Genomic DNA, 23,460 nt, shown 5'->3' on the forward strand with positions numbered 1-23,460 from the left:
ACTTGGGCTCCGCGCACAGGAAGTGCGCGCCCATTATCTCCGCGGGCAGTTGGCACCGCGGCCCCCAGACCCCGTCCGGCACCGCCCAGGAGCCGCCCGGTCAAGGGGTCGTGGCCGATAAGCACCCACGGCCGCGAGGTTGCAGGACGGACCCCGCAAGGACCGCGGGGAGGACCTCGGAGCCCAAGACAGAGCTCCCTGCTGGGAACGCGTGTTCTCGCTCTGCGGACGGAGACTCTCTTACGGGGGAGACTCCGCTGTATGCACACGGCTTGGGCCGAAGAACCGGAGCCTGGGAATCCAGCCCCAGCTTGGGCCCCTGGCCAGCAGCTTGCCGAAGGGACGGTCACCTGCGTGCCTCCGTGGGTTGGGGCCCCACGGGATGGCCAGGCCCTGCTTGCTGAGACTGGGGGCTGCCATGGCGGGTCATAGTGGGGGAGGGGTGACTGATAACCGTCGGAGGGACGATAAGGAAGAGGGTTGTTATTTTAGGGGCATCCTGGGGTGGCCGGGACAAACGACCACACTGGGGGCCTCAAACCACAGGTTCATCCTCCCCCCAGCTGTGCACACCAGACATCTAAGATCCATGGGGGACAGGGTCACAGAGGTCGAGGCAGGGCAGGGCCTCGGAGATCCAGGCAGGGCAGGGCTGCTGAGATCCAGGCAGGGCAGGGTTGCTGAGATCCAAGCAGGGCAGGGCTGTGCTCCCTCCAGAGGCTCCAGGGGAGGCTCCTTCCTGCCTCTTCCAGCTTCTGGGGCTCCAGGCGCCCCTGGGCTCGTGGCCGCGTCCCTCCCGTGTATGCATCTGTCTTCACGAGGCTTCTCCTCTGTGTCTCTGTGTCCCCTCCTGTCTCTTAAAAGGACCCTACTCATTGCAATCCGGGCCGCCCGACCCAGGATGGGCTCCTCTCGGATCCTTCACTGATTCACACCTACAAAGACCCTGTCCAAGTAAGGTTCCCTTCACATGCTCCAAGGGACATAAATTTCGGGCAGTAGCATTCAACCCCCGGGAGGGACCCACGTCGCAAAGGCTGTGGGCGTCCGCGACCCCGCATGCTGGCCCAGAGGGAACGCCCGCTTCCCCGGAAGCAGCATCCTGAGGCGTCTCCGGGAGAATGTGTCCGCAGTCCAGTTTCTGCACAGACCGGGCGCCAGCCTCGGGGACGGGGGCAAGGTCGTCCCCAGGCAGCCGGCTGGCGTGTTCGAGCCGGGAGCACCCTCCCCTTCGGGGTCAGGGGACGAGCGTTGGGCGGCTGTATTTTCAGCTGGGAAAGTTCAGCAGGGAATCCCCTCATCTCGGGGGAATCCGACCGACAGGGGTTGGGGTCGTGCCATCGGGCCCACGTGATGGGAGCGCGAGGCCAGCCTCTCGCCAGACCCCGAAGGCCCCCAGGGGTGCAGGGCGACCTCAGCACTGAGCTCAGGTACCTGGGACACACGTCACCTGTGCTCTTGCCCTGGGCTCTGGGAGGAGCGGGTTGTTCCCCACACCCTGTGCCAAGCACGGGAAGGACAGCTGCACGCTGGCCCCCACCTCTGCTGAGGCTCAGGGAGCCCGGGCAGGAGCCCAGGGACAGGACCCACAGCCCCGCCCCCCCCCCGCTTCTCTGTGAGCTGCACCCATCACCCCGCATCCCGGGCAAGGCTGGGGCCATCACGAGTCCGACAGGGGGAGAGGGGGCCGAGCCCTCCGTCCCTAAGAGACCCTCACGGTGGCCCCTCGAATCCTGGACCCAGCTTCCTGATGGTCCTGCTCAGACCAGAGCTCCGTCCCCCACCCCCCCCCCCGAATCGGGTCTTCTCACTTTGGAGGCTGGTGTTGCAGAGACACCGTGGGAAAGGAATCGTCAGGGAAGAATGGAGAGAATTCTCCGGGGCCCCCAAGAAGCAGGCTCCAGAAATGCTCCTCCGTACCAGGGGCCACTGTCGCTCCTGAGGCTGGGTCGGTGCCAACAGGGCCTGGGGCTGCCCCAGGGGGACCTCACCTCCGCCCCCGGCACGGAACAGGTGCACGCAGGATGGTCCAGATGCAGGCCCCCAGTTCACCGCTCAGCCCACCTGAATCCGAAGGACTAACGCATTCCGGGTTATGGCACCACCAGATGGAAAGGCAAAGACTGGTCACCTGAGTACGTGCAGCGAGAGTATAGATATACGTCGGATATGTTAGTCTTAAGTAAACAGTACGGGGGACCAGGCTGGGCTCATGGAGAAGGTCTATTTGGGGGCTGCAGTTTCAGGGGCCGTGTGCACAGGGGAGCCGGCTGGGCTCATGCAGAAGGTTTATTCTGGGGCTGGAGTGTGCGTGGGTCGTGTGCACAGGCGACCCGGCTGGGCTCATGCAGAAGGTGCATTCTGGGGCCAAGGTGTGCAGGGCCGTGTGCACAGGGAACCCGGCTGGGCTCACAGAGAAGGTCTGTTCTGGGGCTGGAGTGTGCAGGGCCGTGTGCACAGGCGACCCGGCTGGGCTCATGCAGAAGGTGTATTCCGGGGCCAAGGTGTGCAGGGCCGTGTGCACAGGGGACCTGGCTGGGCTCACGGAGAAGGTCTATTCTGGGGCTGCAGTGTGCGTGGGTCGTGTGCACAGGCGACCCGGCTGGGCTCATGCAGAAGGTGCATTCTGGGGCCAACGTGTGCAGGGCCATGTGCACAGGGGACCCAGCTGGGCTCACGGAGAAGGTCTATTCTGGGGCTGGAGTGTGCATGGGTCGTGTGCACAGGCAACCTGGCTGGGCTCATGCAGAAGGTGCATTCTGGGGCCAACGTGTGCAGGGCCATGTGCACAGGGGACCCAGCTGGGCTCACAGAGAAGGTCTATTCTGGGGCTGGAGTGTGCATGGGTCGTGTGCACAGGCAACCTGGCTGGGCTCATGCAGAAGGTGCATTCTGGGGCCAAGGTGTGCAGGGCCGTGTGCACAGGGGACCCGGCTGGGCTCACAGAGAAGGTCTCTTCTGGGGCTGGAGTGTGCGTGGGTCGTGTGCACAGGCGACCCGGCTGGGCTCATGCAGAAGGTGTATTCCGGGGCCAAGGTGTGCAGGGCCGTGTGCACAGGGGACCCGGCTGGGCTCACAGAGAAGGTCTCTTCTGGGGCTGGAGTGTGCGTGGGTCGTGTGCACAGGCGACCCGGCTGGGCTCATGCAGAAGGTGTATTCCGGGGCCAAGGTGTGCAGGGCCGTGTGCACAGGGGACCCGGCTGGGCTCACAGAGAAGGTCTCTTCTGGGGCTGGAGTGTGCGTGGGTCGTGTGCACAGGCGACCCGGCTGGGCGGAGAAGGTCTGTCTGGGTCTCTCCAGTGCCAGCTGTGCCTCCTGCCTCACCCACCGTCTCCCCACTTTCTCTTCCCCGTTTCTGGCCTCTTTTCCTCTACCATCGAGACGTGCACACCCTGTCCTGGTTGGGGTGCCCCCCGTCACCCTCAGGACAAAAGCCCTCCCACTGGAGACCCTCCCCCCCTCCCCCCGCCCGGGGCTTGCCTTGCCTTGACGTTCCACTTTCTGAAATCCGGTTGTCTGGGCACGTGACAGCCTGGGGGACAGGACAGGTGAGCCAGCAGCCGGGGTCAGTGGCCGGGGCTCCAGCGGGAAGGTCCAGGCCACGAAAGGGTCTGGCATTTGGCCGTGCTCTGGAGGGGCCGCTGCTCCCAGCCTCGGTGCCCGGTCCTCGGACCCTCCGGTTTTCTCCCGGGTGACAGGGCGCACGTGCGCAGGGGGCAGGGTGCCGGAGGAAAGACAGAAAGCAGGCGGAAAACTCATCTCCAGGAGGGGAGCCACCCCGCAGGTGGTTGTGAGTCACGTTCCTGGTTCTGGCCACCCCCTCCTCGTCACAGAGCCCCCAGGAGCTGTGCATTGTCGCAGGGGGACGACCTGCCGACCCGCCCTGCCCCCGGAGCCCTCGACATGTCCACTTCTGCCCACGGAGGCGCTCCCTCTTTCCTCGGACCACTCTGCTCCCCTGTCCGCACCCTGGCCTTCCCCGGCCACTCTCTGCCCCCCGGCCCTGGGATCTTGTGGAGATGAAGTCTAAGATCCAGGCGGGACCACTGAGATGCAGGAGTGGGGAGAGGGCTGCTGAGACCCAGGCAGGTCCGAGATGCTGAGATCCAGGAGGGACAGGACCACGGAGATCCGGGCGGGGCAGGGCCGCTGAGACCCAGGCAGGGGAGGGTCGTGCTCCCTCCAGAGCTCCAGGGGGGGGCCCTTCCTGCCTCTTCCAGCCTCCGGGGCTCCAGGCGCCCCTGGGCCTGTGGCTGCGTCCCTCCCGTCTGTGCCTCTGGGCTTCTCCTCTGTGTCTCTGTCTCTCTTTTGTCTCTTGTAAAGACACCTGTCATTGGATTCACCCTCATCCAAGATGGGCGCCTCCCAGATCCTTCACCTACTTAGGAAAGACCCCTTCTCAGTGCACGGTCCCTGCAGGGGCGTCAGACTGACTTCGGGTGACCCCTCCCGCGTCACAGGGTCCTGAGCCTGGGGAAGGCCGCATGTTGTCATGGCGGTGAGCGGGGTGAAGGGAAGGGGCTGGACGGGCTCAGTCCAGGCGCCGCGGGGCCCGGGGCCATCTCGATCCCAGCTGCACAGGCAGCTGGGGTCCGTTTGCCGTCTGGAGGGTGCCGTTGACCCCATAAGCCCCGGGCAGCGACCTGACCAGGGGACCCGGAGCCCGAACAGGGACGGTGTCACAGGGCACGAGGGAGTTTCCAGCGGGACCTGCAGGGAAGCCGGCCAGAAGCCACTGGCCCGGCCATCCAGAAGCCGCACAGGAAGCTGCCCCCGCCGGCCTGGACGCTTAGGAGCAATTAGGATTGTCACAAAGAGGAAGGAGAACAGGAAAACACCAGTTTTGAAAGAAAGAGGGTCATTCCTGGGAAAGCGGCTGACACATTCCTGACGCAGCGGCTGTCCCCGGGTTTTAAGGCAGAGACACAGGCACAGAGCGGGCCGCGCCGTCGGAGGGAGGGGGTCCTCGGGCAGGCCCCGACCACGCCCACCGTGCCCGGGTCTGGCCTCTGGGGTGGGGCCCCTAGCGGGGACTATAAAGTCCCCGAGAAGCAAGCGACAGCCAGCTTTGGGCTTTGGTTTCTACTTGGGGACACTTCCTCCGAGGCGAGGAAGGAGTGACGAGTGAGGAGCCCGCGGTCCGGGGGGGGGGGGGGGCCCCCAGGCCGGCTGCCGCCTCCCGCTCGCGCACTTTCTTCGCGTCCGGGGAACAACCGGCGCGCAGGCTGGGACTCACGCGGACCTTCTCCGCGTCCCAGGGAACATCGCGAGCACAGGCTGCACGAGGGACCCCAGGCAGGCGGCGGGTCTGCGAGCGCAGGTAAGGATGCTGGACACCGCGCGAGCGGCTGTCACGTCCACTGGGGAATGTGCTAGAATTCACTTGCGCCACTGGGGGTGGCTTGGTCCCCGCGTGCAGCCCAGCCCAGCCGGGAGGGCCTGGGGGCTCGGATCCCAGGTTCCTGGGCGTCCGCCCCCCCCCCCCCAGAGAGGGGGAGTCCACGCGCCCTGGAGGGATTGTTACGCACGAATCCCTCCCCGAGGGGCAACGCGTGCAGAGTGTGGTCCGTCCACACAGGGGAACACTACTGGGCCACGAAAAGCAGCAAAGCTGTGACCGCTGCATAGACCTCAGCACTCCATCCTCAGGGACAGAAGCAGGCCCACGAGACCCTACGGTGTGCCATCCCGTTTATAAAAATTGTGTACAACAGGGGCACCCGGGAGGCTCAGTCGGTTGAGCGTCCGACTTGGGCTCAGGTCACGATCTCCCAGTTCGGGGGTTCAACCCCTGCATCAGGCTCTGCTCGGACAGCTCGGAGCCTGGAGCCTGCAGCCTGCTTCCCATTCTGTGTCTCCCTCTCTCTCTGCGCCTCCCCTGCTCACTCTGTCTCTCTCTCTCTCTCTCTCTTAGTTCTGGGGACAGGCATCCGAATGAGAGCTCGTGGGGCGGGGTCTCCTTTGGGGGGGCCTGGAACATTCCGGAGCCACATAGACGTGGTGACTGTGCCATTTGGCCCCCTGCTTGCATTTTGATGGGGATTCACCTGCAGAAAAATATTAATGAATGGATCCACTTGAAAGACCACGGACGCCCGCGTGTCCCGTGTGGTGACTGAGGTCCTGCGGGCCACGGAGCCACGAGATGGGGACGCCGGGCTGTGTGTGGGGAGGCCCCGGTCCCGCCCTGGGGCGCTCAGCGCTGGCCCCTCCTGTGGGGGGCCCGTGGGCGCCACCCGCGACCCCCGCGCAGTCACGTCCCCGCGGGCACCACCTGTCCCACTGGGCGCAGCCCGGAGCGCCCCAGTCCGCGGGAACCTCAGCCCCATGTCGCCCTTGCGCCCACGGGTTCGAAAGCCCCATCGTTCTGTCCTCTGCGTTTCCCGCACCCACGTTTTGTGAACGTCTCATTGAAGTCTGGCTCACGTTGAATAGGGTTGGGGGTCCCCTGCTACACACGGAGCCTGATGCCTTCCTCTCTTCACCCTAATCCCTGTGTCACTAACGGGCTACATCCCTGTATTACAGACCCACTATGATCCCTGTATTACAAACCCACTACAATCCCTCTATTACACACCCACTACGATCCCTGTATTACAAACCAACTATAATCCCTGTATTACAAACCTGCTACAATCCCTGTATTACAAAGTCGCTACAATCCCTGTAGTACAGGCCCGCTACAATCCCTGTATTACAAACCAACTATAATCCCTGTATTAAAGACCCACTACAATCCCTGTATCACTAACCTGCTACAATCCCTGTATTACAGACCCACTACAATCCCTGTATTACAGACCCACTATAATCCCTGTATTACAAACCAACTATAATCCCCGTATTAAAGATCCAGTACAATCCCTGTATTACAGACCCGCTACAATCCCTGTATTACACACCCGTTACAATCCCTGTATTACAAACTTGCTACAATCCCTGTATTACAGACCCACTATAATCCCTGTATTACAAACCCACTACAATCCCTCTATTACACACCCGTTACAATCCCTGTATTACAAACTCGCTACAATCCCTGTATTACAGACCCACTATAATCCCTGTATTACAAATCCACTACAATCCCTCTATTACACAACTGCTACAATCCCTGTATTAGAGACCGACTATAATCCCTGTATTACAGAGCCGCTACAATCCCTGTATTACAAACCAACTATAATCCCCGTGTTAAAGACCCACTACAATCCCTGTATCACTAACCTGCTACAATCCCTGTATTACAAACCCACTACAACCCCTCTATTACTAACCCAGAGGCAATCGTGGCTCCTACCATCCCCCTCTTCTGGGAGGGGGTCTCTCGGGCGTTGAGACGGGACAACTGCGAGAGAGAGAGAGAGAGAGGCTCGGGAGACGAGCTGAAACCCCTGGGTGGGGTCCCTGTTGGGTCCTGGGACGGGGGCTGTGAATGCGCAGCCCAGGTGGCGGGGTCGGCGGCCCCAGCCCTTCCAGCCGGGCAGAGATTTTCCGGAGGGGGTTAACCGGGTGGCACGTTTCGCGGGCGACTCTCTGCGGGGCACAGAGCGCCGGCCGCCAGGGCGCGCGTGACGGGATGGGGCGCGCGCGCGACGGGCTGGGGCGCGCGCGCGCGCGCGGGGTCGGTCGGGAGAGCGGGAGGCCCCGGCCACGCAGGTGCGGGCCCCGGGGGGCCAGGTGGGCGCGCGGGCTTTCTGGCGACCCTGGCGACCGTGGCCAGCAGTCCCGGCTGGGGCGTCGGGGGGCGGGCAGCCTCCAGTGCCCCTAACCCGGTCGGCCCAGGAACCCGGGTGTGTGCTGACTTCGATCTTAATTGCACTTCCTTCACCCGCTCTGCCCCGCGGCGTTTCCCGGCCGGTGGGCCAGGCGGGAGCCAGGAGCGGGCTCCGTCCGGGCTCGGGGGGTGGGGGGGTCTCTGCCGGCCGGAGGACGCGCGCACCCCCCTCCCCCCCAGGGCCGGCCCCACGCGTGCACACGCAGGAGACGCGCGCAGGGGTGCGCCCACGCAGACCCGCCGGAGCCTTCCCTCCCTCCGTGCGCCCTGCGCCCGCGGTGCCCCGGGCTCGCCGCCCCGCGCGGCGCGCGCTGAAGGTCCCTTCTCTTCCAGTGCGCGCCCTCGGGGACGCGGGAGCCGGAGCGCCATGGCCTTCCTGTGGCTGGCCTTGTGTCTCACGCCCGCGTGCTGTCTGCTGCACAGGGACGAAGGTGAGGCGCAAACCCACGAGCGCTGTGCGCGTCTGTCCAGGTGTTCGCGGCTCCGTGGCTTTGCGGGGAGGGGGGGAGATGGGGGGAAGGGGCAAGACGGAGGGAGGGGGACAGAGGGGGCAGAGGGGGTGGCAGGGGAAGGACGGGGAGAGGCACTGGGGGGAGGAGGGACTGGGGGAAGGAGGGGGGAGAGGGGGTCGGTGGGGGAGGAGGAGGAGAGGGACTGGGGTGAGGAAAGGGGGCAGGAGAGGAGAGGGGGTTGGAGGAGGGGGGTCCAGGGTTCAGGAAAGGACAGGGAGACTCAAGAGTGACCCAAGGGAACGCAGGGCCGTCTGCCTGCAGACCGGGCGCCATCTGGAAGGTTCCCAGGACGCAGCGGGCGCGAGAGCCGAGGTGGGGCCGTTTTATCAGTCGGGGCGCTGTGAGCAGCAGGGGGGGGGGACAGCCACAAGATTTCATAACCCGTTAGACGTTCACTCCTTCCTCTAACGCGAGTGAGATTCACATGCTTTGTGGGGACGGAGAGGAAGGTCTTTGTCCCCTGAAGGCGGCTTATTTCTCAAGAGGTCTGGGGACCAGAGGCTCAGATCCAGGAGGGGCCGGACCCCTGAGACCCAGGAGGGGCAGGACCCCTGAGACCCAGGAGGGGCAGGACCACCAAGATCCAGGCAGCACCACCGAGGAAGTGTTGAAATCACATGCCTTGCCCCGTTCTAGCCTTAAGTAGAAGTGGTTAGTCTTTCACCAGTGAGTCTGAATTAGCTGAAACATTTTCATAGATTTATCAGGGTAAGGAAATTTTCTTCCACTCCTGGTTTGCTTAGATATCCTAATCCCAAATGGGTTTTAAATGCAGTCATTTTTTTGTTTCCTGCTTTTATGGAGATTATTAGTTTTCTGTGAATGGGGTGAATTCTATTCATGGTTAAAAGAACCTTGTATTCCCGGAGTAAGTCTCTTGCGTCGTGTGGTATTACCGGGTTTATGTATTTGTGGATTTTATTATTTTATCTTACATTTCTTAGTTTTTAAGTTTATTTCTTTATTTAGAGAGAGAGGGATAGGACGAGCAGGGGAGGGGAAGAAAGAGAGTCCCACACAGCCTTCTGACGCTCGGCACAGAGCCAGACGCAGCGGTCGAACTTACGAACCCTGAGATCATGACCCGAGCCGAAAACAAGACGTGTCACGGACTGAGCCACCCAGTCACCCCTCGCGTTTCCTCTTCATATCTCCGATTTTGATGTTGGGATGACGATGGCTTCCGAAAACGAAGTCGCAAGATATTTCCCATCCTTTCCTTTCTTTTTTGAAAGTTTCTGCACAGGATACTATTTCTTCCTTAAATATCAGATCCGTTATAGATATTGATGTTATTCATAAACACCACGTAAAATATGATAAAGATCTGCTAAAATTAAGATTCATTCCTTCATTTTTCATACCCGTTTTAATGACGTTCGATGTTGAGCTGATAGAACTCAGTGTAAATTTGGAGGCATAAGAATCTGTTAAAAATTAACGTTTTCCGGGGCACGTGGGTGGCTCGGTCGGTTCAGCGTCTGACTTGGGCTCAGCTCATGATCTCGCGGTCCATGGGTTCGAGCCCCGCGCCGGGCTCTGTGCCGACAGCTCGGAGCCTGGAGCCTGCTTCGGATTCTGTGTCTCCCTCCCTGTCTGCCCCTCCCCTGCTCTTCCCGTGTGTCTGTCCCCCAAACAAATAAACATTAAAAAGTTTTTAAGAATTACATTTTCAACTTAGAAAGAATTTCCCTTGGTGCATTTTCTTATTATTTTTTCAACTGTTTATTTATTTCTGAGACGAGAGAGAGACAGAGAGAAGGAGAGAAAATCCAAAGCAGGTTGCGCGTTGTAAGCACAGACTTGATACGGGGCTCGAAGTCAGGAACGGTGCCATCATGACCTGAGCCGAGTTCAAGAGTCAGACGCTGAAGTGACTGAGCCACCCAGGCGCCCTTCGGGGTTTTTTGTTTTTTGTTTTAATTGTTAAGGAGTAAATTATCCTTATACGTCGCGAGAACCCCAAGCCGGAAAGCTAGGTGTTTGCGTGGGTTGGTTTTGCTGATGAAACGAAGGTCGTTGATCTTGATCAGCAATCATCATACTCACAGGCCGTAAACGAGCTGGACGTTTATGAAAGTCACGTCCTGTGGGACCTGTGGGACCTTCAAAGGGACCCCAGAGGAAACCTCACCAAGTATCTGATGGGCGTCTGGGTCTCAGCGGCAGAGAGAGAGACGGGGACACAATGTGAAGCAGGCTCCGGGCTCCGAGCTGTCAGCCCAGGGCCCCACACGGGGCTCGACCCCACGGACCATGAGTCCTCAGCGGCGGGACCTCTTGTGACCTCAGGCGACCCTGTGTCCACGTTTCAGATCCCGAGCCGCCGATTAAGAACCTGCGAATGCAGCCGGAGACGAGAAGGTTGACCTGGGACCTCAGCGGAAACGTGTCTGAGATTGGCTGTTTCATCAACTCGAGGCTGATCACTAAGGTAGGCTCGTCCCCCGACCTCGGCACCGGGCGTCCTCCGGGGACCCGAGAGCCACCGCCCGGCCCTGGTGTCACAGACCTGGGGGTTCTCCTGCGGGCTGGGCTGGGGGATGGGGTGGGGGGGTCCCCGCCAGGTACCGTGGCCCCGGGGCCCGCGTCTGGGGGTCTGCGACTCGGCCGTGCTGAGACCCCACGACAGGCACCGCCCGTCCCGCCTCGTGCAGAAGCCCGTGCACACACGTGGCCGGGATTTCCGAGAAGGTCGCGCAGGAGCCCGAGGGCGCATGGCTCAGGGCGGGGTTTTGACGCCCTGGGCGACAGGCCCCGACATGACGCTCTCCCCGTAGGCCGTGGACAAGCCTTACTGCCAGTTCCGCGTACTTCCCTCGTGTCAGGTGACGAATTTCACGGTCGCCTCCACCGGAGACCCACCGTTCTCCGCAGGGATCCTGTACCCCAGGCCAGGTGAGGGCAGCGGGGTTCGGCACGGAAGGGGTCTCTGCGGGGAGTGGCGACAGAAGGACGCGACCCCAGGGCGGGGGGGGGGGAGCACGGTCCACGCACGCGGAAGGAGGTCGTCCGCGGGAGCGTCTGGAAGCGAACTGGGCAAATGAGGACACGGGGAGAAACTGAGGCAAGCCACGGGGGGAAACTGAGGCAAGCGATCGCGGGGAAACAGAGTCCAGCCATGGGGGGAAACTGAGGCAAGCCAGGGGGGAAACTGAGGCAAGCCAGGGGGAAACTGAGTCAAGCCATAAGGGGAAACTAGGTGAAGCCACGGGAGGAAACGGAGGCAAGCCACGGGTGGAAACTGAGGCAAGTCATGGGGGAAAGTGAGTCAAGCCAGGGGGAAACTGAGGCAAGCCAGGGGGGAAACTGAGGCAAGCCAGGGGGAAACTGAGTCAAGCCATAAGGGGAAACTAGGTGAAGCCACGGGAGGAAACGGAGGCAAGCCACGGGTGGAAACTGAGGCAAGTCATGGGGGAAAGTGAGTCAAGCCAGGGGGAAACTGAGGCAAGCCAGGGGGAAACTGAGGCAAGCCAGGGGGAAACTGAGTCAAGCCATAAGGGGAAACTAGGTGAAGCCACGGGAGGAAACGGAGGCAAGCCACGGGTGGAAACTGAGGCAAGTCATGGGGGAAAGTGAGTCAAGCCAGGGGGAAACTGAGGCAAGCCAGGGGGAAACTGAGGCAAGCCACGGGGAGAAAGTGAGGCAAGCCATGGGGGAAACTGAGTCAAGCCAAGGGTGGAAACTGAGTCAAGCCATAAGGGGAAACTGAGGCAAGCCATGGGGGCAAGGTGAGTCAAGCCATGGGGGGAAACTGAGGCAAGCCACAAGGGGTAAACTGACTCAAGCCACGGGGGGTAAACTGAGTCAAGCCACGGGGGGAAACTGAGGCAAGCCACAGGGGTAAACTGAGTCAAGCCATAGGGGGTAAACTGAGTCAAGCCACGGGGGAAACCGAGTCAAGCCCCGGGGGGAAACTGAGGCAAGCCACGAGGGAAACCTGACGCAAGCCAGCGGGGGAAACTGAGTCAAGCCATCAGGGGAAACTGAGTCAAGCCACGAGGGAAACTGAGTCAAGCCCCGGGGAAACCGAGTCAAGCCCCGGGGGGAAACTGAGGCAAGCCACGAGGGAAACTGAGTCAAGCCCCGGGGGAAACCGAGTCAAGCCCCGGGGGGAAACTGAGGCAAGCCACGAGGGAAACCTGACGCAAGCCAGTGGGGGAAACTGAGTCAAGCCATCAGGGGAAACTGAGTCAAGCCCCGGGGGAAACCGAGTCAAGCCCCGGGGGAAACCGAGTCAAGCCCCGGGGGGAAACTGAGGCCCGCCGGCGCAGGACGCGTCCGCGTGTGTTGCTGCACGTGTGTGTGAATTCGCCGGGGCCAGCACACGCTGGCGCCCGTGCTCACGGGGACGTGCTTTCGTGTCCCGCCCTTTGCAAGCGCAGAGGGCCACCCTGAGGCGGCCGCGCAGCGTCTGGGCTGCTGGGTGCACGACGTGGACTTCCTGACGTGCAGCTGGGAGGCGGGCCGCGCGGCCCCCGGTGACGTCCAGTATCGCCTGTACTGGCAGGACCTCAAGTAGGCGCGGCAGGCTGTGTCGACCGGGCGCCGGGGCCCCTGGGGGGACAGCGGTGTCCCCGGCCGTGCCAGGCTTGGGAGGGGGGCGCTGGGTCACTCACGGCTGGCGGCCCCTGCTGTGCTGGGCGGGGGGGGGGGGGGGGGGGCGGTGCTGGGTCACTGCTGAGTGCCCGCTGGTGGCCGCAGGACCTACGAGGAGGAGGAGTGTCCCCGGTACGGGGTGGACGATCGGGGGACACACATCCGGTGTCATTTCGACGACGTGTCCCGGCTCAGGGAACACGTCCAGTTCCTGGTGAAGGGCACCAGCAAGGGCGCGAGGATCCCCTGCTCCGACCTCACTGTGGAACTGGCAAGAATCGGTGAGTCCTGGGGGGGCGGGGGGGGGGGAGGGGACGCGCTCCCAGGCGGCACCTGCTGACCTGGGGGGGGGCGCGGGGGACACGCTCCAGGGCCGCACCAGCAGACCTGGGGGGGGGGCGCGGGGGACACGCTCCAGGGCCGCACCTGCTGACCTGGGTGGGGGGCGCGGGGGACACGCTCCAGGGCTGCACCTGCTGACCTGGGTGGGGGGCGCGGGGGACACGCTCCAGGGCCGCACCTGCTGACCTGGGTGGGGGGCGCGGGGGACACGCTCCAGGGCCGCACCTGCTGACCTGGGTGGGGGGCGCGGGGGACACGCTCCAGGGCCGCACCTGCTGAGCTCCAGCAGCCGTAAGGAGACACCGCAGGCGGCCGGCTCGAGTGACACGGTAGTTTCTCACGGTTCTGGGGGCGCATGTGGGTCCCGGGGGGCACCGTCCTCCTGGCTTGGGGACCCCTCCTCGCCGGGACCTCGCACGGGGCACAGACAAAGGGAGCCGTGTGGTCTTCGTGGGAAGCCAGGAAAGCATCCCGGGGGCCCCACCTTCATGACGTCACCTAAGCCTAATCGCCTCCCCAGAGGGTCACCTTCTTGGGGGGGGGGGGGGTCAGGGCAGGCGATGGCACGTGTTCCCGCCACGAGTCTGGGGGGCTCAGTATCGTGCTCGCGGCGCCCGCCGAGGCCCTGAGTTCACCCTCCTTCGGTTTCGGGGCGCGCGGACCCCACCTTAGCAGAGCTCTCTCGTGGCTCGTTCCCTTAAAGCGGACCCCTCTCCGCACGGTGGCCCCTGCCAGCCCCGAGAAGCGCGGGGTCACGTGGGGGCCGGGTGCAGTGAGCCGCCGCTTGAGCTGAGACGGGGGTTCAGAGGGGACAAGGCAGGCCTCCTACTGGAAAAGCGGGGGGCCTTTTCCTGCGCCCGCGGACTCCCTCCCCTGGGGCCGAGAGGCTGTGTTGCGTCCGCACGGGTCGGACGCTGCTCCCTCGCGGGTGTTTGCGCACCGCGTGCAAGGCCTCGTGCGACGCCGCGCACGCTGCTCCCGCCCCCGCCCCCCCCCCCCGTGTCCACCGCGCGGCTCCCGGCACGGGCGGGCAGGGAGCGCGCTGGGCTGGTCCGGGCGTGTGTGAGCGCCCGGCGGGGACGCGCGCAGCTGGGAACGCGCCTGGCCTCAGGCTCCGCCGACGCACCAGGACCTCACTTGCGCGAGTTCCAAGAGGCCGGTTGTCCTGCGCAAACATCGGGCCACCCCCGGGCGCCTGCGAAGGCGCCTCATGTGGAAACGGGGTCTTTGCACGTGCAGTAAGGCAGCCCCCACCCGATCCAATACGGTGCTGCCCGTACAAAGGGGAGCAGACGCGGAGGCCGACGCCGGGACGGAGGAGAAGGCCAGGAGAGGAGGAAGGCACAGTGACAGGTGACGTGTGTCCAGCCCAGGGACGCCCAGCCTCCCCAGCAGCCGCCCGCAGTGGGAAAGGGGCCTCGAACAGAGTCTCCCTGTGAGCCTCCACCAGGAACCAGCCTTGGGGACACGTGGACTTCAGATTTCTGGCCTCCAGACCTGGGAGAGGACACATTTCTATGGCCCAAGCCACCAGTTTGTGGGACTTTGGTGTGGCAGCCGTGGGGAATTCGTGCCATACCATTATGGGCGATTTCCAGATGGCACCAGGAGACCAAGAACCCAAGCCTGGGGCCACGGACAGCGACGTCTCTGGGCGTGGACTGGCCAGGTCCGGGCCCGCAGGTGCGGCCGTCTCAGAGTATCAGAGACATCGCCCATTGACACGGAGAATCGGGTCCGGGGGGGACTGTTGGTTCCCAGCTGCTGCCTTAACAAACGATCCCAAAGCACGAGGCTTGGAGCATCCGAGTCTGAGATCCAGGCAGGACAGGGCTGTGCCCCCTCCTGAGGCTCCAGGGGAGGGTCCTTCCTGCCTCTTCCAGCCTCTGGGGGGGGGGGGCTCCAGGCGTCCCTGGGCTCGTGGCCGCGTCCCTCCCGTGTCTGCGTCCGTCTTCCTGGGGCTTCCCCTCTGTGTCTGTGTCTCCTGTTCTGACTTTCATAGGGACAGTCGTCATCGGATTTAGGGCCACCTTGATGCAGAAGGAGGTCGTCCCAGAACCTTCACTTATTGTACCTGCAAAGACACTATTTGAGAGACAGAGAGAGAGAGAGCAAACAGGGGAGGGACAGAGAGAGAGGGAGACACAGAATCCGAAGCGGGCTCCAGGCTCCGAGCCGTCAGCCCAGAGCCCGACGCGGGGCTCGAACCCCCGAATCGGGAGATGATGACCTGAGCCAAAGTCGAATGTTTAACCCACTGAGCCCACCCAGGCGCCCCTGCAGAGCTCCTTAGAAGTTAAGTCGCATTTCGCCCTGGCCCTTCCTGCCCCGCGGGGCCCCGGGCCTGCACATGACCCTGCACGTGGGTGCTATGTGTTGACTGAGCCTTTCAGCCCCTGAGCAGGTGCCACACGAGTGCTTGGCCGGAAGCTGTAGGGGCTGGTGAGTAACCCGGCTCCCTTGCCCTGGGCTGGGGGGCTCCTACCAGGTGCGTTCCTTCGTCCACAGGGTGGTTCCCCAGTGGGACCGAGCGGCCGCTCTTTGGGAAGTCCCTGCCGCCGGGGCCTCCCTTCCCGGCCCTCCCATGGGCGCGTCCTCCCAAGCAGGCTGCTGGCCGCGGGCGTCCTGGTCCTGAGGGGGGAAGGCCATTCCGGAAGGTCCCCGTGCAAGGCAGCAGGAGACGGGCACGGCCTGGACGGCTGCAGGGAGGGGCGGGGGGAGCCGCTTTTGAGACTGTTTCCCAGGACGGAATTGCAGTGGGTTCTGTGGATGCTGCTGGGGTAGAAAGAGGGACTGAACGAGTCTGGGTGCAGGGTGACATCATAGGTGGGGGGAGAGGAGGAGGAGGGGAGGAGGGGGGAGGGAGAGGAGGAGGGCGAAGGCGAGGAGGGGGAGCAGGAGCGAGAAAAAGATGAGGAGACCCCGAGCTGGAGACCCCCCTGCGGGGAGCTCTCTGCCAGGGGTCCAGGCGGACCGCAGGGCAGTCGGGCAAGGACGCAGGGCTGGGCTCCTCTTGGCTGTCGCACCCGTGGTGTCGTCTCAGACGCAGTCACACAGGAAGCTACTGACGCCTTGGGGACAGAGAGGCCGACCCTCTGGAGGGAGAGCTGGGGGCAGAGCCCCGGAATGGCACCCCGAAGGGGGGACAGACAGACGGGAGGGTCCCAGCAGCCCCAAGGGCGGACCAGAGAGCAGTGGACGTGTGGCCAAGGGGAAACCGTGAGGTGTAGTCCGGGGGACTTGGCTGCACAGACCCAGGCGCGCCTTCCAGAAGGATCTCGGCATGGGCGGGGGTCTCTCGCAGGCTGGTGTCTGAGCAGCTGGCCCTCATTCAACCAGATATCCTGTCAGGCATCTGTCTTGGTGTTTTGCCCCGTCTTCAACCTTGAAATGACCTTCTCTCTGCCTCCCCTGCATCCGAATTTGTAAGAAGCCTGTTTTAAAGGCATCTTCTAGGGGCGCCTGGGGGGCTCAGTTGGTTAAACATCCGACTTTGGCTCAGGTCATGACCTCACGGTTTGTGGGTTCGAGCCCCACGACCGGCTCTGTGCTGACGGCTCAGAGCCTGGAGCCCTCTTCGGATTCTGTGTCTCCCTCTCTCTCCGCCCCTCCCCTGCTCATGCCCTGTCTCTCTCTCCCTTTCTCTCTCTCAAAAATAAATATTAAAAAAAAATTTTTAAGTATCTTCTAGGGGGTGAAAAACTTTGATTTGTTTTACTCATAAAAAATTTTTTTTTCTTCCCTAGAGAGATTAAGTCTGCCCAACATCACCGGAATGTGTAATAAATCGTATTCAATCATGGAATGGAAAATGTCAAGCCACTTTAATCACAGATTTACATACGAACTTGAAATACAAAAGGTAAATGCTTGCCCCCACTGGAAATTCTAGATTCTCCAGAATCTGTACCCTGAGGGTTTGGAAGCAGATAAAGACACACACACACACACACACACACACACACACAAATATGAACCAAAAAGAATTGTTTTTAATCTTTTAAAACTAAACATTAAATAAAAAATAAGCAAAAATAAATTTAAAAATAAATAGAAGCTAAACTCTACATAAAATGAAAAAAGGTAACAAAAAATGGAAAAAAGTAAAGATCATTTAAGTTTGTGTGTGTGTGTGTGTCTAAAAATCATCAAAAAAATGTATGAAGCATAAAAAAATTTTTTAGCTTTACCAAAAGTAACAGTGTTGGCTATTGAAAAGACAGAGGTAAAAGTGAAAAGGCAGGTCACACGTGGAAGAAACCAGTTGCGCATTTGTCTGTCAAAGGACGCACGTCTAGGGTGGATAAGGAATTCTTTCAAGTCAATACCAACAAGATAAACAACTGTATAAAAAACCCAAAGGGCAAAAAGTTGAAACAGCCACTTCCCCAAAGAAGATGTATTCATGACCCATAAATACGTGAAAAGGTAGCAGAGAAAATGCAAACTGCAGGGAGAGGCCGGTCCACACCCGTTAGATCTGCGAAAATGACAAAGTCTGGCCCAACCCAGTGTCAGCCAGGTTGTCACCCACTTGACTGGAACACTTTTGTGCCACTAACTCGTGGCCATTTCAAACGGTGTGGCCCGTTTCAGGAAACCACAGGTGGCTCCTTCTTCTATGAGATGTTCCTCATGGATGAACATTCTCTGCATTGCAAGAGCCAGGATAAAACCATATCCTTTACTTAAAAATGGCGCAGTCGCTTTCGAAGAGCCTTCGGTTCCAGCTTACCAAGGCAGCAGATCCCCTGCAAGGTGTGGCTCCCAGAGAAGTGTAAACATAATCCCAGCAGAGTGGGGCCCTGACTGGTCACAGCAGCTGTGTTTGGGAATGACCCAAGAGAAGGGACGAACAAAATATAGCCACACTGTGGAATCCGACCCCCCACGAATGTCAGCCGGACACAAGGGCCACCCTGGGGCATCCCGTGTATACACAGAGGCGTGGAAAATGCAGAGTGATGTCTAGTGAGCAACACACCTGGCTGGTTCTGTCCGCGGAGCATGTGACACTTCATCTGAGGGATCGTGAGTTTGCGCCCCATGTTGGGCGCAGAGATGATTAATCAATAAATTTCAAAAATTTTAAGTCTGCAAATTGAAGGACAATGAGGAAACGTTTGGAGGTACTTAGGATTCCATACTCAATTATTGACTTCAAGGTATCACTTTTCTTTACTTCTTTGTATATTCTGTTTATTGTTTATAGTTCACTAGTGATGATACGTCATGTTTCTGCAAATGTACAAGTGGTCAAAAACACAAACGTTATTAATTCTACGTTTTTTTTTTGTTTTTTGTTTTTGTTTTATAAGACCAGGTACAGGGGCGCCTGGGTGGCTCAGTCGGCCAAGCATCCGACTCTGGATTTTGGCTCAGGTCATGGTGTCACAGTTTGTGAGTTCGAGGCCCGAGGGGGCTCTGTGCTGACGGTGGGGAACCTGCTTGGGATTCTCGCTCTCTCCCTCCCTCTCTGCCGCTCTCGTGCATTTTCTCTCTCTCTCTCTCAAAACAAAAAACAAAAAACGGTCTGAAACAGGATCCAAACCCACGAACTGTGAGGTCATGGCCTGAGCCGAAATCCAAAGCCAGACGCTTAAGCAACTGACCGCCCCCCCCCCCCCCCGGCCCCCCGGGACTCCAAGGCCACATAGTTTTCAGTTAATGTCTCCTTTACGGTCATATTGATTCGCACATTATATTGGCGATTCCCACCCAACCACAGGGCTCACTGAACAAGGGTCCGTCTCGGGACAGCAGCGGGCACCCACCGCCTTCTGCTTTTGTTTTGCAGGGCTCAGATCCCGCCTACACCGAGAAGGTGAGTGTCCCCCAGCCCCCCACCCCCCAACTCGGCATCAGGAAGGACAGGCCTTGTGTTATTGCGCCCCCTCCGCTCCCCTGCGCGGGGCTGTGCGTGTGGGCCCCGCTCACCCCTACGCAGTGCTGGGGGCAGACCGCACGGAGCTGGGACTCCGCCTTCCCGGGGCTTCTCCTCTGTGCCTGTGTCCCCCCTTCTGTCTCTCACAAGGACACCTGTCATTGGCCTCAGGGCCCCCCTCCTGCAGCATGAGCCCCCCTCCCATCCCTCACTCACACCTGCACACACCTTGTTTCCGACTCAGGTTGTAACGCCCAGATTCAAGAGACCCCAAAAACGAACCACCAGAGTCCAGGGCCAAAGCCAAGCGGCAAGGGTCGTTTATTGCAGGTTCGAACCCGGTCCTCCGTGCACTCGTTGCCGGTGACGCTAAGAGGCCCCGAGTGAGGTTTTTACAGCCCATTTATAGACAGCTACAAACAAGTCATGGGGAAATCAGGGATTTTTTCACAGTTACAGAGCTGCCATTGGTTGATATTTACATTTGAACAGTTAGCAGAATTCGATTGGTTCCCACCTTTAGGTCAAACCACAACTGGGGGTAGGGGTATCTCAATGATTGGTGAGGAGTGCGCGGGCGCTCCAAGCAATTGTACAGAAGCGGAACAAGCTGCTTAAGTTTCAGTTTGCTTAGGCCTCTCAAGATCCCGTCCACAGGTTCTGGGGGGCCGTGCCTTGCGGCCGTACCCTGTCTCTCTCTGGGGGGCGGGGGCTACAACAGGTACCACAGCTGGGGGCTGTGGTCTCGGGGTCCTGCACACCTGTCGCCGGACAGACGGGCGGGGCGGGGCTGCGTTCCCTCCGGAGGCCGCAGGGACCGTGTGCCAACTCCGGGGGCTCCTTGGCGCGTGGCCGCGGCCCCCCGCCCCCCGCCGCGTCTGCGCGCGCCTGCTCCCACGACGGTCGGCTGGGGCGAGAGTCCTGGCGCGCCAACTTGGGCAGCGCCCCGCCCACCGGGCACGGCCTTCCCTTCTCGGAAACCGCAGGCGCCCGGCAGCTACTTCGTGCTCCGCAATCCCGGAAACTACGCGGTGAGGCTGAGGGCGCACGCGCGCTTCCGCCAAACCTGGAGCGAGTGGAGCGCCGTCCGGCGCTTTGGTGAGTGGGGCGCCCTCTCACGACTCCCTGGCGGGCGCTCAACGCGGGGGGCGCCGCCCCGGGTCAGGGAAGCACGGACCCTGGCGGGAGGCGTGCGCCAACAGGCCCCTGAAGAGGCGGCCTGGGAAGGCGGAGGGTGGGAGGAACCAGAGGGCCGGCGGACCCCCACCCCCACCCCCACCCCCACCCCGGGGCTGGTGAGAGCAGAGCGTCCAGGGCAGAGGGGTCCTTCCCTTTTATCCCACACGTCAGGGCAGGGCTCAGGGCCTGAGCAGAAGGCTGGCATCAAAGTAAGAGCGGCCACTTCTCCCTCAGCACGTTTGAAAACACACCCTCGCCTCCGGCTGCCCCCAAAACATCCCATTTCAAGGGTAACACGCAGGGAACCCCGGTCACTAGGGTCCTGGGGTTACTGCTATAAATGACCGCACATGGCGGGGGAGGGGCTGGAAACAACAGAAATCTGTCCTTTCCCACCTCTGGAGATGGGAGGAAGTCTGAGATGCAGGCAGGGCAGGGCCGCTGAGATGCAGGCAGGGAAGGGCCGCTGACATCCAGGAGGGGCAGGACCCCTGAGACCCAGGAGGGACAGGGCCGCTGAGATCCAGGCAGGGCAGGGCCCCTGAGACCAGGAGGGGCAGGGCCACTGAGATCCAGGCAGGGCAGGACCCCTGAGACCCAGGAGGGGCAGGGCCACTGAGATCCAAGTGGCCAGGGCTGTGCTCCCTCCAGAGGCTCCAGGGCAGGGTCCCTCCCGCCTCTTCCAGCTTCTAGGGCTCCAGGTGTCCCTGGACCTGTGGCCACGTGCTTCGTGTCTCAGCCCCTGTCTCCATATGGCTTCTCCTGTGTGTTTCTGCCCCAATTTCCTGTCTCTATAAGGACAGTAGTCATGGGATCAGGGCCCATCGTATTCCACTGGGGCCTCGTCTTGACGTGATCATTTCTGCAGACTCTCTGTTGGGGACTCAGATGTGTCCCCGCGAATTTATATGTTGAAGTCCTCACCCCCCCAGGACCTGAGAATGTGGTTGTACCTGGAGGTGGGGTCTTTGAGGAGAGGATTAAGGTAAAACCAGGTCAGTGGGGTGGGCCCTGACCCCATAGGACTGGGGTCCTTTCAAGAAGAGAAGTTGAGGACACAGACACGCAGAGGGACGGCCAGGTGCGGACACAGGGAGAGCGGGGCCTCCACCAGCCAAGGAGAAGGGCGTTGGGACGAACCAGCCTCGCCCCGCCTGGATCTCAAAGCCCCGGCCGCCAGGGCTCTGGAAGGCACACATGTCTGCTCTCAGGCCACCCAGCCTGTGGGAGTAGGTGGTGGCACTCCCCACAGGGACACCCCCCCCCCCCGCTGTCACGGGGAGCCGGAGGGCTTAGAACTAAGACAGGCTACCCGGTGGGCCCTGGGGGGTGAGGGCTGGGGGCTGAGGGCTGGGGTGTGAGCCTGTCCAGCTGGCACCTGGGGCCTGGGGTTGGGGGCTGGGGCTGGTGCAGCCGGCCCCGTGGGAGGGACCCCCGCAGGGGCAGGTGGACGTTGTCCCCTCCTGGGCGCACCTGGGCGCACCGAGAGCCTGCTGCATGGGGGAGGGGGCGGCGGGCGGGAAGCATTGGCTCCTGGAGGAACCACGACCCCGGGGACACGCCGACGCGCCCCTCCCCCTCCCCTAGAGTGCGACCTCGGGAAGGACACGCACTTCCGAGACTGGCTGACCTCCGCTCTGATCCCGCTGGGCGCGCTGCTGGCCCTGGGGCTGGGGGTCGCGCTGTGCCGAAGGTGAGCGCCCCGCCCCCTGAGCCCCCCCCTCGCCCCCCCCCCCCCCCGCCGCGGGCGGGTCCTGCCTGCTGGGCGGCGCGACCCCGCCTCCGGGTCGGGTCCGGCCCTGTGTGAGCCTGGACCCCGTGGTGCCATCCGGTCCCTGCCAACGCCGGTCCCGGTGCGGTGCCCTCAGGACCCCCCTGTGCCCCCGAACCGTCACGAGGAGTCCGCGGGCGCAGCCAGGCTGGCCTGCGTGTCCCCACGTGTCCCCGCTGGGGGGACTCTCAACGCTGGCCCACATTCCCGGTCCCCCAATGCCCTTGCACGGCGGAGGGGGGGGGTGGGGGGTGGGGGAGGGAGGGTTCGGAAAGCCTCCTCCTTCTCCCCCCTCCACTCTGCCTCCCCATCCTCCCTCCTCCTCCCCCTCCCCTTCCCCCTCCTCCTCCTTCTCCCCCTCCCCCCCTCTCCTTCTTCCTTCTCCTCCTTCCCCCCCTGCCCCCTCCTCCTCCCCTCCTCTCCCTCCTCCTTCTCATCTCCCTTTTCCCCCTCCTCTTTCTCCTCCCCTCCCCTTCTCAGTCGTCCTCCTCTTCCTTCCCCTCTTCCTCTCCCCCCTCCCCCCTCCCCCCCTCAGTAGACACCACACCCCCTAGTCCCCGCCCCGCGGGAAAGAGCACCCTCTGCCCCACCCCCCCAGACCATACCCCTCACCCCAGGTAGAGACCCCCTCCCCCACCTCAGCCCAGCGGTATAGACCACAGTGCCTGCCCTCCCCCGCCCCACAGTAGAGACCACGCACCCCAAGTCCCCACCCAGCCCCCCACCCCTGCTCCCGTAGACATCACAGCCCCGCTCCCCGCCCCGCATCCCGGGCCCTCCCGGGCCCTCGGCCCTCAGGCTGGCGTCCTGTGGCCCTCTGCCCCCTCCTTCCGGATTCGGAGGCCCTGATTCTCTCTGTCTGTGTGCCTCCTCCAAGGTACTCGGTGCTGCAGAAGCTCTTCCCCCCGATCCCGCACCTGAAGGACCCCATCAGTGACAACCTGCACAGCAGCAAGTTGGTATGTCCCGCTTCCTGCGCGGGTGGGGCGGGTGCTGCGCACAGGTGCTCATAGCCCGGCGCAGGGGCACGCGATGCTGGTCCGTGGGCCCGGGCTGTACACTGCCGAAGGCTGCCGGGTGACGCTCACAGGAGGAGCTGGGCGCTGCCCCAGGTGCGGACCCCAGAGCCGCAGCAGAGTCCTCAGCTCTGTGTTTCACCCTGACGACCCCCCCCCCCCCATTACCCGCGCAGGTGGCCTGGGAGGCCAGCAGAGCAAGCCGGGAGGACTGCCAGGTGGCGGAGGTGCAGGTTCTGGGAGAAACGTGACGCTGGGGCGCAGACCTCGTCTTCGACGCGGCGGGGGCCTGGACGGCCTGCTTGGTGTTGGACCAGGGGACCGGGGACCAGGGCGCGACCACCCGGCGCAACTTCACGGAGCTGCCACCAGTAGGG

General features: G+C 62.0%; 1 protein-coding gene across 1 annotated transcript; it reads left to right on the top strand.

The window, feature by feature from the left end:
• The first annotated feature begins 4,851 nt into the window (after positions 1 to 4,851).
• On the top strand, positions 4,852 to 23,411 carry IL3RA (interleukin 3 receptor subunit alpha). Its single transcript, XM_027052904.2, is given in 14 exon segments — positions 4,852 to 5,320; positions 8,114 to 8,211; positions 10,608 to 10,726; positions 11,073 to 11,190; positions 12,678 to 12,810; positions 12,997 to 13,172; positions 16,980 to 17,095; positions 19,031 to 19,057; positions 20,104 to 20,215; positions 21,320 to 21,362; positions 21,364 to 21,377; positions 21,884 to 21,989; positions 22,945 to 23,026; positions 23,260 to 23,411. Coding segments are annotated over 13 exon segments (1,185 nt in total). The 5' UTR covers positions 4,852 to 5,320; positions 8,114 to 8,147; the 3' UTR covers positions 23,335 to 23,411.
• The last annotated feature ends 49 nt before the right edge of the window (positions 23,412 to 23,460 follow it).

Source organism: Acinonyx jubatus, chromosome X (assembly GCF_027475565.1).
Source record: "Acinonyx jubatus isolate Ajub_Pintada_27869175 chromosome X, VMU_Ajub_asm_v1.0, whole genome shotgun sequence".
Classification (NCBI taxonomy): Eukaryota; Metazoa; Chordata; class Mammalia; order Carnivora; family Felidae; genus Acinonyx; species Acinonyx jubatus.